Source organism: Trichomonas vaginalis, chromosome I (assembly GCF_026262505.1).
Source record: "Trichomonas vaginalis G3 chromosome I, whole genome shotgun sequence".
NCBI classification, from domain to species: Eukaryota; Parabasalia; order Trichomonadida; family Trichomonadidae; genus Trichomonas; species Trichomonas vaginalis.
Window position 1 is genome coordinate 6,839,911 of NC_067203.1, and position 14,341 is coordinate 6,854,251.

The 14,341-nt window shown below is 34.3% G+C and overlaps 7 protein-coding genes and 1 pseudogene across 8 annotated transcripts, besides 5 other annotated features; 1 reads left to right on the forward strand and 7 right to left on the reverse strand.

The window, feature by feature from the left end:
- Positions 1-4,047: part of a mobile genetic element that runs on past the window's edge.
- TVAGG3_0942300 (uncharacterized protein) lies at positions 272-788 on the reverse strand (the record flags this gene model as incomplete). Its single annotated transcript, XM_051252950.1, has 1 exon — positions 272-788. A coding segment is annotated over one exon (517 nt), but the record flags the coding sequence as incomplete, so codon positions are not given.
- TVAGG3_0942310 lies at positions 833-1,415 on the reverse strand (annotated as a pseudogene). The gene has a single exon. A coding segment is annotated over exon 1 (583 nt).
- TVAGG3_0942320 (uncharacterized protein) lies at positions 1,435-1,590 on the reverse strand (the record flags this gene model as incomplete). The annotated part of the gene is made up of 1 exon (XM_051252951.1): positions 1,435-1,590. The coding sequence occupies one exon, from the start codon at positions 1,588-1,590 to the stop codon at positions 1,435-1,437; it is 156 nt and encodes a 51-aa protein (XP_051078525.1).
- Positions 1,610-2,011, reverse strand: TVAGG3_0942330 (uncharacterized protein; the record flags this gene model as incomplete). Its single annotated transcript, XM_051252952.1, has 1 exon — positions 1,610-2,011. One exon carries the CDS (start codon positions 2,009-2,011, stop codon positions 1,610-1,612), a length of 402 nt encoding a protein of 133 aa, XP_051078526.1.
- Positions 4,048-4,257: 210 nt separating the features above from the next.
- On the forward strand, positions 4,258-5,106 carry TVAGG3_0942340 (uncharacterized protein; the record flags this gene model as incomplete). Its single annotated transcript, XM_051252953.1, has 1 exon — positions 4,258-5,106. The coding sequence occupies one exon, from the start codon at positions 4,258-4,260 to the stop codon at positions 5,104-5,106; it is 849 nt and encodes a 282-aa protein (XP_051078527.1).
- A 4-nt stretch (positions 5,107-5,110) lies between these two features.
- Positions 5,111-5,353, reverse strand: TVAGG3_0942350 (serine threonine-protein phosphatase family; the record flags this gene model as incomplete). Its single annotated transcript, XM_051252954.1, has 1 exon — positions 5,111-5,353. One exon carries the CDS (start codon positions 5,351-5,353, stop codon positions 5,111-5,113), a length of 243 nt encoding a protein of 80 aa, XP_051078528.1.
- An 18-nt stretch (positions 5,354-5,371) lies between these two features.
- TVAGG3_0942360 (uncharacterized protein) lies at positions 5,372-5,734 on the reverse strand (the record flags this gene model as incomplete). The annotated part of the gene is made up of 1 exon (XM_051252955.1): positions 5,372-5,734. The coding sequence occupies one exon, from the start codon at positions 5,732-5,734 to the stop codon at positions 5,372-5,374; it is 363 nt and encodes a 120-aa protein (XP_051078529.1).
- A 1,596-nt stretch (positions 5,735-7,330) lies between these two features.
- Positions 7,331-7,994: a mobile genetic element.
- Positions 7,995-9,592: a mobile genetic element.
- Positions 9,592-10,813: a mobile genetic element.
- A 1,344-nt stretch (positions 10,814-12,157) lies between these two features.
- TVAGG3_0942400 (ribonuclease H-like family) lies at positions 12,158-13,372 on the reverse strand (the record flags this gene model as incomplete). The annotated part of the gene is made up of 1 exon (XM_001292955.2): positions 12,158-13,372. A coding segment is annotated over one exon (1,215 nt), but the record flags the coding sequence as incomplete, so codon positions are not given.
- A 156-nt stretch (positions 13,373-13,528) lies between these two features.
- Positions 13,529-14,341: part of a mobile genetic element that runs on past the window's edge.

The following is a 14,341-nucleotide window of genomic DNA, read 5'->3' on the forward strand; positions in this document are numbered from 1 at the left end:
ACAAGGTTCATTGACAATTTTTTCAATTGAATTGTAAATTCCATACCTTGTCAGGTTAATGTCAGACTTATTTCTGAACGGGAAATACCCAGCATGTTGTCTGACTGCTTGAGGGTTGGGTTGATACCATTCGAACTTCACGCTTGCAATTCCTTCAATTGCATTCAAAATGTCTGAGTCGGAGTCAACATTTGTTCTCTCTTTGTAGTCTTGAAAGCGTCAAGAAGTTGTGCGGCTGTTGTGACATTGCCATGTGCATAGTAAATATGACCATCTAAATCTGTTACGGTTAGTCTGAGATTGTATCCTTTCTTATTTCCGTCTTGTATGGCAGCAAGTACTCCCATGAAGCCTTCTTTGTTCTTTCCTTCGTCAAAGTTTACTGTAAAGGTTCGACCAGAAGTAATTTTACTTCTAACCTCGCGATACTTTTCATATGCATATCTTGTTCTTTCCATGGGAGCATGTGCGTCTTCACCTTTTCCTTTTTTCCTTCTCAAGGGATGCAATTGTTCGTCATGTTTCCAGTAGAATCTGGCAAAGCCGTCGTGTCCCTCAACTTGAGGTTCAGTAACATTGAAAGGCATGTCCATAAGCCGTTCTTCTTCTAACCTCTCTAATCTGTTTGGATAATTTGCGCGTGCTGTTTTTAAGTCCATTTCGTAGGTCAGACCAGACAATTTGTCATAGACTTTTATTGGCTTTCCCTTCTTATATTTAAACTTCTTTGAAACTCTCCAACCATATCTTTCTAACTCTGCTTTTATTCTAGCAGACCTTCTATCCATTCTATACGGGGGCATTTTTATAAAAATAAAAAAATGTTTTTTCTTTACTTTACATAACCACCGGCTGCCATAAGTCTTTGACGCCAACCCATACCAGCTAATGAAGGTTGGCTTGGTTTAGTCTGGAGACTAAACTTTGGTTTTGGTTTATCTTCAGTTTTTGGCTTCCCTTCTTCTATCTGTTTTTCGTCACTTTTCGGTTCATCTGACTTTACTTCACTTGCTGGAATAGTTGTGTCGTTAATATCTTCATAAATGTCATATGCCATTGTTTCTGTTTTCCTTTCAACTTTTTGTGTTTGTTGTAAAGTTTAGAATATTTCGACTCTAAGTCAATGAGATGTTCTATAATGAACTGTTGGTCAGTGAAGTAAACTTTTCCATCTGTTGTCTCGAAAGCTCCTTCAGACTTCAATATTTTATTTGTGAGAGTCTGTTTCTTTTTTGAGATACTTGCCGTTCCATTTTTATGAAAAGTGACTTTGTAGTTAGAGTTTGTATTTCCAGACCCACACTTTCTATTATTGAATTTTTCTCTTCATCTGTAAGTTCTTTGACAGGTTTTGACAATGGTTCTGAACTTTTTGTTTGTGGTGTCAAATCTACCGTTTCAACTTCTTCGGTCATTTCATCTCAGTAAAAAAATTTAGTTTGGTTTGTTTTCAACTGGTTGTTGAGGTTTTTTAAGTCGGTCTAAAACTTCTTGAGGTATAGGAAGAACTTGACAAACACGTGGTTGTGTAACTGCTGGAAGCCGACAAAGCCATCTTGAGCCCATTTGTCTCAATGCTGTATTGTTCATTTCATCTCAGTAAAAAATTTTACATTCCCCACGTTTGAGGCGGTTGAGGTTGGTTGTTGTTTACCCACTGTTGTGCATGGTTATATCCTCTGTTAAAGAATCTTTCACCTTGGTCCATATAGTGCCCTGCTTGGTTATAGTAGTCATTTGCTTTGTTATAGTAGTTTCCTGCTTGTCTTCCTACATTGTCCATCCATCCTTGAACTTTTCCTCTTGTTTCAGGATTTGGAATAAGATTTGCTGCATCTCGTGCTACCTCCCAACCTTTCTGTACAGTTTGTATAATAGGTTGTGCTTTCTCTTTCAGTATACCTAATGTACTCAAAATCTTCCTTCCAATTCCAAATGCACCTCTGGCTAGTGTTCCCACTGCGGGTAAAAATCTAGATGCGACTCCTGCTAATGCGCCAAATAAACCCATTTCTTATGGGTTAAAAATGACGAATTCAAACAAGGACCCGTATGTTTCTAAGCAACAAAGAAAGCACTCATGGTAAAAATCTTTAGTTCAACACCAAATGCTTGGTTTATGGATATCTTGGAAAACATTCCGAGATATAGAGAAGATGGACCACCATACTGGCTAATATTTGTCGGTCAAAACACAAGATACTGTGAAGCCATACCATTATGGTCCAAAAATATTTTAGATGTGAAAACTGCTTTGACAATATTCGTTGACAAATACCATCCAACAAAACTGACATCTGACTGTGAAAGTTCTTTCAAATCAGATATTAAAAACTATCTGCGTTCAAAAAATGTAAACCAATATTTCATTGTCGACCAAAACCATTCTGCTCTTGGTGTCATTGACAGTTGTATAAAAATCTTAAGAGACTTAAACCAACCACAAGGTGGTGAGGTAGATGAAATGTCATATGACGACAAGTATAGACACTTCTCCATGGCAAAGATGAGACAAGTTTTAAATATTTACAATAGCCGTAAACAAAAAGGTTTGGGAAACCACTCCCCCGAAGAAATGAAAAACAACCCCGACTTAGAGAAAGACTATATATTTAATAGTTTAGTCAAAAGAGAACAAGAAAGAATGCCGGGCTTCAAACTTAAGAAAGGTGACAAAGTAAAAATAGAAATACCTAAACGCGACCCATATGAAAATACTATTGACTATGACAACAATGGGAACTCGACAGGTACTCGCATTCGTGTTCGTAAAAATAGAAGAAAGTATACAAGAGAATATTATGAAGTTTTAGGCAAACATGGCAAAATGTACAGACTGCAAGCAGAAGATAAAACTACTATTGTCAGACCTCGTTTCAAACTTGTCAAAGTTCAAGGTGGTATACTTTCAAAGACAGTTCCTAACAAATATAAGACAACTCCTGACGAATATGCTAAAGAAGTTGAAAATGACGACTAAGCATTCTATACCATGCGTAAACTGTCATGTAAGGTGGCATGTAGTCTTTACTTTGTCCCGTTGTTTGCGTATCCTGAAACGCGATGTGTATGGTTTCCTTCTCCCTGAGTGTCACTCCAGTAACAATTTATAGCAAACTTAACGTCGTCTTTAACATCATATCCTTTACCTTTTTTCATTGCTGACCAATCCCAAAATCTATGCTTATGCCAACCTGCTTCAGATGTACTTAAATCTATGTAGTGACTGTGTGCAGGTAAATTTTCACCTGAAATCGTTTTACTTCCACCTGTTTCCTTTGAAGAGTTTGCACAATACAAAAACCTGTCGACTATTTGAGTCCAAGTTCCAAAACCAAGTACTACTTCTGGTCTGGTAGAGTTCATTGACGTGTAAATAGAACCTATAGGATATACTGTTTGAAGTATTTCTGTCTTTAACGTTTGAAGCTCTGTTTTGTCAGCTTTTTTATCATATAAATCTTGAGCAGTGAATTTAACTTTGTTTTCATCCTCCATGACATAGACATTTCTACATCTAGTGTATTTCATCGTTGTTATGTCTTCTTCCGATGTTAAACCTTGTGGAAAGTTAGGAGGTTTCCAATCTAATACATCCCCACCAGCTCCTTCAACCGTTCCTTCAATATTTTCTATACCAACAGTTGCGAAGAAATCGTGTGTATGGTTCTTATCTGCTTTCTTTTCAAGGCTAACGTTTAAGTCTGTTATTTCAGAAGATGTATGTGTATGTCCAACGTCACTTTTCCTGTTTAAGGTTTCTTGTAAGTTTGTAATATTTGCAATGGTATGTGTATGAGTCTTTTTAGAATATTCTTTGTCAGCTCTTGTCACTTCACTTGACATTTTATTGTCAACATATGTTTTGTCCGCTAGTTCAGGATGAGTATGTTCTTTCGTTGCATAAGCTTTGTTAGCTCTTTCTTCTTCTTTTGCTATTGCATCGTCTACATATGTTTTGTCAGCTTTCTTTTCAACATCTGCTTTCAAAAGAAGTTCATCTATAGGCTTCTCGTTTAAAGTTCTTTTTGTTGGATTTATACAAACAGTATGGTTCTTACTGTCTTGAAACAGAAACTCGTCTGTCATTGGGTTTATCGTCAGTTTTAAGTTTCCTTCTTTCAATGACTCAGATATCTTAGAATAGTTTGAAAAGTTTGTTGTGTTCTTATTTAGAGCTTGTACAATGAGTTGTCGGTTGTGTTGTATTTCTCTCATAGACGCTGTTTCTTTCGACATTTTTATTCTAGATAAAATATGCTTTCAATAGAAAAAGAAAATTCAAGAGTTGCTACAACTAAACCATTAGATGAACTTTTTACGAATGTCGGTCAAAAGTTTGAGACAGAGACCGTAAAGCATGAAGGCTATCGTTTTGACTACCCACTAAGATGGTTAAGAGACCCATCCGTCACAAAAGCTATTGGCTTTCGTAGAATGAAGTTCATTTCAGAAGCCATACATGGTTTCCCATTTACGGTCGCTTTTGAAATTCGATACTATAACAAAGAAAAACATACGTATGAGAAATTTGAACAGGGAAAACTTTTACAAGTGAATTTGCTTGTAAACTTAGAAACAACTCTTCAAGCTTTTCAAGAAAAAATAAACGATATCTATCTCGAATATGCAAAACAGTACAACATTGACGAAGGAGAGTACCATCTCGATATTTTATATGACAGGAAAAATGCAACTGTTAAAATCAATAGAATAGAAGACCTTGGAGAAGACGTTTATATTTCTACAAAATATAACAACTTGGCATGGTATAGATTTTTGAGGATGTTAAATCAGCCTGCAGAATATCCAGTACACCCGAACTTTTATGAAGTCGAAAACCCTAATGGAACATATGAAAATGTTTTCGACTCAGATGCTATTATAGTTCATGCTTCATTTTCTGGTGCACAAAACTCTTTTTTATGCTTGGCAAATGACTTTTACGAAAAACCTACAAAGCTATATGAACCACCAAGTGGAAGTATTTCAGACTTTCAAGTATGGTTTACAACAGATGGAAGAAAGAGAATAGTTCCATTATACCATGCGTTTTACTTAGAACTTAGTCTCATATACAACTACTATCGAACGGTAAAAATATAATCTTTTAATACGGTTGAGGTGTTGGATTTGGTTGCCAACTAGACTGTGGTGCAGGTTCAGGCTGTTGTATAACAGGAGCTTGTTCTTCTGGTTCAGGGTCTTTAGGTATAATACCAACGAACTGACCTACTCTTTTACCAATATTTTTGACTCCGTTCCAAATTCCTCTTCCTACGGTTTTTATTCCATTCCATATACCTCTTCCAACATTTCGAAAGAAGTTTCCTATCTTACTGAAGAAACCCATTTTACTATATGTAAAAATCTAATGTCCGCCTAGTCTCTTACGTTTCCTGTTGAGTTCCATAGCATTCTTTAACTGGAGCTCATACATTCTGTTTCTCCTCTGGTAGAAAACATATTCTGGGTCAACTCCTGTGTTCGCGTCATCTGCATAAAGTTGTTTATATCCCACTTCAGGGTTTGTATAAAACTCTTTCCATCTCATATTTGCATACCATGGTGGCAAACCTAACGCAGCGTCATTTGACATGGCAGTTTGCATTTGTACATCTGTTGGCACTTGACCATAGTTTGCCATTGCAGTTTGTATTCTAACTTCATTTGGAATATTCTCTGGGTTTGGTTGTCCGGGTTTCTGTGCATTCGCTAAGTTCTGTGCGTCCATTTAATATTAGATAAAAATATCTCTTACGAGTACATATGCTGAACATTTGCTGGTATTGGTTCATCTTCATATTCTCTATATCTTTCTGCCACGTCAAATAAGTAAATGACACAATGGAAAAAACCTAAAACAAGTAGTCCTATTTCAAACCACATTTACTTACCAATAAAATTTCTTTGTTATGACACTTTCTCCGGTTTATAGGACCTCTCTCATATTCTATCTTATCGTATCTAAAATCATAGTCATGTATATCCTCTAACCATCTCATGACACTTTCCAAACCACTTTTATCGGATGTAAAGTAAAAGCATGGATGGTTATGTAAAACGTCTAAAGTTTCTAAAGAGTCTCTCAAAGTCCAGTCTACTTGGTATTGAAAATCGTATGTGTTATAGAACGGTGGGTCTACTATAAAGAAAACATTTTCCTTGTTTTTATATTTTTCATACAACTCTGTCCAACGACATCTCACAAACTCTATACCCTCAGTATATTTTTCTATGTTCTCTTTGAAAACCTTTGTATAGTTAAGATATAAAACGTTTGACATAAGTGTTTCAATGTCATGAACTCTTATAGAACCACTATACAATAGTCTAGAAGATATACTATCCCAGTCAATATACTCTGCTTTTTTCAAAACCTCTCTGACAGTATTTTTCTTATCTAATGGTATACGTTCCATCTTACCTATAGGTATCTTTTCTTTTAACTCTTTCAATATTTTGTTAGTGTCTGGTATATGTTTGAGACGGTTCATATAGTTGTCGAAGTCATTGCATATAATCTTTGAGTCAGGAAATACAGTATGGCACAAATGAGATATATAGAAACTTCCACCGAACAAATCTACAAATGTTAGACCATTCGGTAGTTTCTTAAGTTCTCTCAATAGAATATCTTTACATCTACTCTTATTTCCAAAGAAGGGTAACGGTGGTTTTGTAAAATTCATTTTATATATATAATAAAAATGTTTTTCCTGAAAAGTGACAGAAAAGTGACAAAACATCTTCGGGGCTAGAGGGCACGAAGTGCCTGGAAGCCCCAATACTTTTTTTTTTTTTTGATAGTAATATTTTTCAATTTTCTTTTTTCTTTGTCTCAAATATTTTCTGTTGGGAATTTTCTTGTTATCAAAAAATAATTTTAATATTTGTTTATTTCATTACATACAATAAAATTTTAAAAACTCTATTTGTTCACAAGAAAATTTTTTCCCTTCATATGAAGAAACATTTTGTTCTCCATTTGATGCTGAGTCTAAATCTCGATTTTTGATTTTTCTTCTTTCCAATTTTTTTTTTCCAAATTAGAAGTTTAATTCAAATTTTCAATAGTTTATATATTTTCTCAAACCGTCTTAGATTTTCTCAATTTTTAGGGATTTTCTCTCAAAATATACAAAAATAGTAATATCAATACATGTGTCTAATATACTTTAAAACCATCGTGATAAAATTCAAAAACGAAGAGTTCTTCTCTCGAAATTTTTTTCAAAATCAAAAAAATGAGATAAAAAAGTACGTTTGGAAAATTCATTTTTAGCATTTTAGGAATTTTCTCACTTTTCTTCCAAATTGACATCCTTAATTATAACAAATTTCCTCAAACTATCTGTATGTCATTCAATTCCCGGCCACTACATTCAATGATGGACCATTTCCTTCAAATTTTGAAATACCTTATTCAATTTGTTGTATGGAGCCCGTGATATTCAACATATGGAGCTCCTCCAGTTTGGTATCCAAGAAGAGATAAAAGCTAGCATGGGCTACTCTCAAAAATGCAGGAAAGAATACTCCACGATCGAATACAAATGTAAGTATCCAAAATGTCAAGCTAAATTCAAAGTCCGGATAATAGATCAAGATAAATATGAACTACTAATCCACTCTGACTCTCATGATCATTCTGCACCCCCGAAATCAACAAAAACAATATCCTCATTATTTGTCAGAAATTATCTTAAACATTACTTTGAAAACAATATGAATCATGCTACAGCTCAACTTAAGTGTTTCCAAGACTTAAATATTTCATATACAGACGAAGAGTTACTTTCAATATTTGCACAAGGTCCAGATGCATTACGTAAATTTGCTCAAAGAGCTGAAATTGTTTCCAAACGCTTCAGTTCGGATGAAAAAGTTTCTTTAGCTATCTTTGTCGAATCTGTTCAAGAAAGTTGTCCAGAAGATTTAATTGAATTTATCTCTGAGCCGGGAAAACTAGTTTTTTATATGCACCTTTCGAATATAGATCCGTATTTTTCCCAAGTGAGCGGGGTATCTCCAATCCCAGCCCTATCGTCCTCCCAGTGTCAGTTTTCAATATAAAATCCAAATTTTTTTTGAAAATAAAAATTTCGAGAAATTTTTCTAATTTTTTTTCTTTGATTTCAATAATTCAAAATAAATTTGGGAGTAAAAAGACACTATTTAATGAAATTCATATGAGTGAATGTGGATAAATACTCTCAAAACATACAATTTATCTATTTTTTCTTTATATTATCAACTAATTAGTGATAATTTTTTTTGAATCAGATTTTTTTTCATTAAAAACATAATATATAACACAACAATGATGCACACATACGTATCTACACATCAAAATATAAAGCTTGTTTTGGTCTGGGCATCCCAACCCAAAATTCTTTAAAAATTGAATAAAATTGAATACTTGGGGCTGGGATGCCCATCCCAAAACCGAATTGAATTTTTTGAATTAAAGAATATATTTATGTATTTATAATATACATGTGATGTCTATAAAAAATACTAAATTCTAAAAAAAATTCAATTTATTCAAAACGTATACTAAGTGATCACTTCATTAGTAGGATCAGCAATCCTACTAAATGGTGAGAACGCCACTAACTAAAAAAGGGGCCCTTGGAGCTCTTGATCTCTTGTCAGTAGAGTTCATAATGAGGCATGGCATCTACTGATTAGAGATCAGAGCAATCCTACCTTACCTTCAGGAGCTACAAAGCTCCTAATCGTTACGAGAGGGAGCCTTGGAGCTCCTGAAGCTCATCAGCAGAGGCTATTTACCATTTGGGCCTCTTCTGATGAAAGATGCGAAACACGTCTACGAACCAGGAGCTTCAAAGCTTCTAATCCTTACTAAAGGGAGCTTTGGAGCTCCTGAGTCTCCATCAACAGAGTCCCAGATGGTAAATGTCCTTTGCTGATGAAAGATGCGAAACACATCTACGAACCAGGAGCTCCAAAGCTCCTAATCCTTACGAAAGGGAGCTTTGGAGCTCCTGAAACTCCTTTTACTATAAAATATGACAGTTTTCTTCTGAGGTTCTCATCAAATCTAAGACTTCAGAAGAAAACTGTCCTATCAATGTATACTTACACTCTCATGGACTACAAGTGTACAATTTTAAAGCAGAGATTATCCGAGGCCTCTCATCAAATGAGGGACCTCGGATAATCTCTACCTTAAGTAGTCAAATAACTTTTCTCACTATTTAGGAACAAAAGAACAAGAGTTGGAGTACTTTAAGGCAAGATTCTTCCGAAATCTCTCATCGAATGAGAGACTTCGGAAGGACCTTGCCAAATCCTTGAACGCCAATATCCTTGGAACTGAGCTAGAACCAGGGAGAAGTAGCATACTATAGAGCACGATGGTAATCTCGGAAATACTTATATCGCCCCAAGCACAATATTTAAGAAGTCTAACTCATATATACAAGAAGTCAGGCTGAATAGATATTGTGCATATGGTTTGCAGAACTCTCATGATATTTAAAATTCATGTTATCCCAAAAAAGGTGACACTTTGGGTGTATCGTCCATCCCAGGGATGCAAAAATCACATCACCTTGGATCTATACCTTTCGAAGCGAAGGCCCTTGGTCACCAAATTTCTACGTTTCACATCGATTCAACGTATAAACTTCTAAGGGCTAACATTCCATTATATGCACTCACAGGAAAAACAGAACATACTATTGTTTTTCCTTTTTTGTATTTCTTTATTTCTCCTGACACAAGCGAAAATATTCAATATTGTGTTTGTCGTTATTTTCAATATATTAATAGAGAACCCGAGATGATAAGTATGGACTGCGCCCCACAAATAGCCGAGGCAATTGAGCGAGGTATTCCAAACTGTCATATTCTTTGGTGTGGCGTGCATGTCCTTCGCGCCATATTAAGAAAAGCGGATAAGTTTAAATCACGAGATAATTTTGAAGAATTTTATAATCTAATGAAATTATTAGTATTCGATACTAAAGAAGAATCTCCCGAGGAAGAACAGAACCAAGAAGAAGAAAATCCTAGAGAGGAACCAGCTCAATCTCACTTACTTCAAGCAGAAGAAATTGAAGAAGAGGAACAAAATGAAGAAGAATTCATCGAAAATGAATTTCAACCTTCTCAAATCTTTTTACCACGAGAATCTTCTGATGATCCAAAAGATTCTCAATTTATTCCAGAAGAAGAAACGTTTGAAACAAGTGAAGAAGTTCCAGAGCACCTCACTCAAGAAGAAGCTGCAGACCTAGATGCAGTTTATGATCGAATTCTTGAAATTCTTTCCACTGAACCGAAAGCCCAAAAGTACTTCGATAGGCAATGGAGGCATCATTTAGATCGTTGGAATAAGCGCTATCGCAACGGAGGTGACGCGACTAATAACGTCAGTGAGTCACATTTCAAAGTTCTCAAGCATTCTTATTTCCCAGAGAGAAGGAATATTCGATTAGACGATTTTGTTGTTGAATTATGCACAACGGTTGTTCCAGCATTATTGATTAAATTTAAAGTCCAATTAATCAATAGTGATAAAGTTGTTCGTATATTACGAAAAGCTAATGACCATGAACAAATATTGGAAAACAAAAAAGTCGAATGTTTGAAAATGCTTGAAGCAATATATTCAAGTTTGCAACAAGAATCAATAGATTCAAATCTTGTTTATTGTACTTTAAAGATACTTTTAAAAAGAAACAATTAATGTAAAAGATTCAAATAATTTTTTATTATTATTTTATTAATTTTTTAAAATAAGGTTAATAAAAAGTGACACTGGATAGTTTGTCCCACACTCTTTTTTTAAGGTTCTCGCTGGCGACCCCCCACGTTCGTCGAAAAAAAATTGGTGATTGGGGGGTCGCCAGCAAAAATCAATTTTTTTTCGACGAACGGGGGGTCGCCAGCGAGAACCTTAAAAATAAACCTCTGAAATTTTAAAAAAGAAAAAAGTGTGAAAATCCCCTTGATTCGAACCAATGGACTTTACGATTATACTATGACTCTTACCATTGAACTATGACTCTAAGGGTTCGAAAATTTATTTGGTGATAATATAAACTTTAATGAAAAATTAATCAGATCAATTTAGAAATATTTATTTCATAATATTGAATGAATGTATAAATCTAAATAGTATATTATCAAAAAAAAAAAATAAAAATAAAAAAAATAAAAATAAAAATAAAAAATTAATAATAATAGTACCATCACCACAATTAGCAAATTCAAAAGATATATGAATTGCTATCGATCTCTTTCAAACAAACACATAGAAATTTTGATTAAGTATTTCAAATTTTTATATGAGATAAATATTGAACAGATAAAATATAAAACAATTTTTAATAATAAATATAGATATTTATTTTGTAGCCATTAAAATTTCTCGGCTATCTAATAAAATTTTGTGAGAACGTAATCTTTTCAAATTTAGTATCAATCTTTGGTCTTTTATTGTTCTCTCACATGTTGCTTCTGAAGGTGAAGCGGAGATAACACGAAGGGCGATATCTGCAAAGATTGATACATTGCCATCTCTATGAGAGATTTCTTCCCAACCGTATTCTTGACGTTCTTGAATCATATCATCAGAGAAGATATCATTATCACTATTAATATACGTGTTAAATAGTGTAATAATATCTGTTATTGTTTGACCCGGAATACGAAATTGTTCCAAAATACTTTTGAGATACTGCCTAGCTGCAACAAAATGGTTAACCGGCTGATTTGAACTAGATGTTACATCTGCGAGATCAAGCATAGGAGGGTCAATTGTAGCAGTTACCTGACGAATTGATCCCTCCTCAACCATATCAAGAGAAACTTCAGTCGAACCTTCTTCAAAGATAGAGTCCATATAGATAGATTGAATGTCTTCTACTGGATTAACGAAAGTTACGTTTGTAATATCAAATGAATTAATTGCCGGAGATTCGTTGATCTGCGCTCCGTGGACGAATTTTTGGTTGAAATAATACCTACCTTTCGGTGTAAAAGCGAAGGCTAAGCACCAAAGACCTCCAAAGTCCGATCCAAGGGTATAGTTCAACAACGATCTTGAAAGGATTCCAGCAAAAGGATTGTTGTTGCTGCTGGAAAGGTATTGGAGTGCTTCAATACCCTTGCAAAGCCATACGTAGCAATCAGATATCTTGGTTTTATCTGATTCGAACGTGGAAATAAGCTTCTTGAGAATTGCCAAGCAGTCTCTTAAGAACTTGATGTTTTCAATATCAATACGCGTATATCTTGAAATTTTGTCTTGATACTTGATAATAAACATACAAATATTATAATCATAGATCCACCTGGTGGATACATGCTTTGGACAGAGAGCTCCGATGTCTTCAACATGGATTCTACAAAGAGCTGATATTTCGTGGATATGTTTCACAATTGCTCCTAATGCTACGTCTTTTGTTGTCATATATTGATAACAATTATGAATCCTGTGGCATAAACACGGGATAAACAAGATTTTGAATAACCTTGGGTCATTTGAGTTGTAGAACGATTGATTCCATCCTTTCTGAAAACATTTCAATTGCGCTTTATTGCCATCGCAAACTACACTGCTGATCTTAACATCTCTAATGAAGATTCTGTTAAATCCTTGAGTAAGCGAGTGGATATAATCTTCAGATGTTCCACCATTCATTTGGATTGACTCAACAGGATAGGGCCGCTTGCTTTGCAGAGGATTTGTGAGGGAGAAGTCCAGATTGTGAAACTGCTGAGTCTTCCCCTCATCAATGGCAACACAGGTACAGGCAAGCTTAGCAAACTCATCAACTTTTGCAACATGGATTGAATTTGCAATTTGTATCATTGTTTGCCTTAGTTTGTCAGTTGAAATAGGCTGGTATATTTGAGAAGCTAGTTTATCAACATTGATGTTAACATTGTGTAACTGTGGGAACTTCAATATCATCGAGTCTGCAGTATACATTATAATGGTTTTAACTAGCTTTGTAAACTCTGGGCTTGAGAAGGTATTCAGAGCCAAGTTAAATCTTCCAGTAAATGTAGCAAGCTGTTCATAGATATCCCCTAACGATATAGGTGTAAGCCCTGTTGCTGGGACGTTTTGATAGTATTGATCGATTGTTTGTTGTGATGCTACTTCTCCTGGTGTGCATATGTGCCGTTTGTTTTGGATCCATTTTTTGAAATGATCCTCACGCATTTCTTCCATTGCACAGTGGCATATAGTTCCGTCAGGACGCTTTACTAGTTCATTGCATTTAACATAATATTTTCCGTACTTGTCGCCTGGTTTTTTATATCTAAGATACTGATGCTTAGTACCGACCTCAATGTCTTTATAGTACGTCGGTACTGCATCAATCATTGTTGAAATAATGAAGTGATTACTTAAGCATTTTTATTCTCAATTTGTTTTGAATAAATTCAATTTTTTAATGCATAATTTTTAAAAATTCTCTAATATACCTTAGATATAGATACATTTATTATCAATTCAAAAATTTCAATATAGTTTTGGGATGAGGGGGGCACAAACTTGCCCAGTGAGGTGAAGTGAAAAGTGACAAGTTTACATGTCAGAAATGTAAAGTGTCATATTTGAAACAAAAATGGATTAATTTATTATTATATGATAGAGAGATTTGGTAAGTTACTATCAAATTTGTAAGTAAGGGAAAAAAAGTAAGAAAGAAAAAAATTTTTAAAAAATAAAAAGCCACTCGCTTCGCTCGCGGTTGACAAAAAGAACAAATTCGAAAAATAATTGTATGAAATTACGAAACTAAGCCACTCGCTTCGCTCGCGGCTTAAGAAAAGAACAGATTCGAAAAAAGATTGTATGAAATTACGAAACTAAGCCCCTCGCTTCGCTCGCGGCTTAAGAAAAGAACATATTTCAGATTATCGATACTAAGAATTTTTTTATTTTATTACATTTTTTAAAGCTTCTTAACTTAAATCATGGAATGTCTCAAAGACAAAAGTAGCATACAGCATGTAAAGCTAAAGAAAGATAATCATAATTAATACCTTAATTTTTAATATTACGCATTTTTAGGTGCAAAATTTAAAAACATTCTAATACAATAGAGCAGTTTCCAAAAGTAGCATACAGCATGTAAAGCTAAAGAAAGATAATCATAATTAATACTTTTAAAGTTTAAAATCTTGATTTTTTTTTAAAATCAAATATTTATAACTTTAATACATACAGCTTAAACCTTATACTTGTTTTCTCTTGTGAGAAAGCAATCTTACAAAGCTAACAATCCTAAAAAATAAAGAATTTAAATTTAATAATTTAATCTAAAATTAAAATCAAAATTAAATAAAA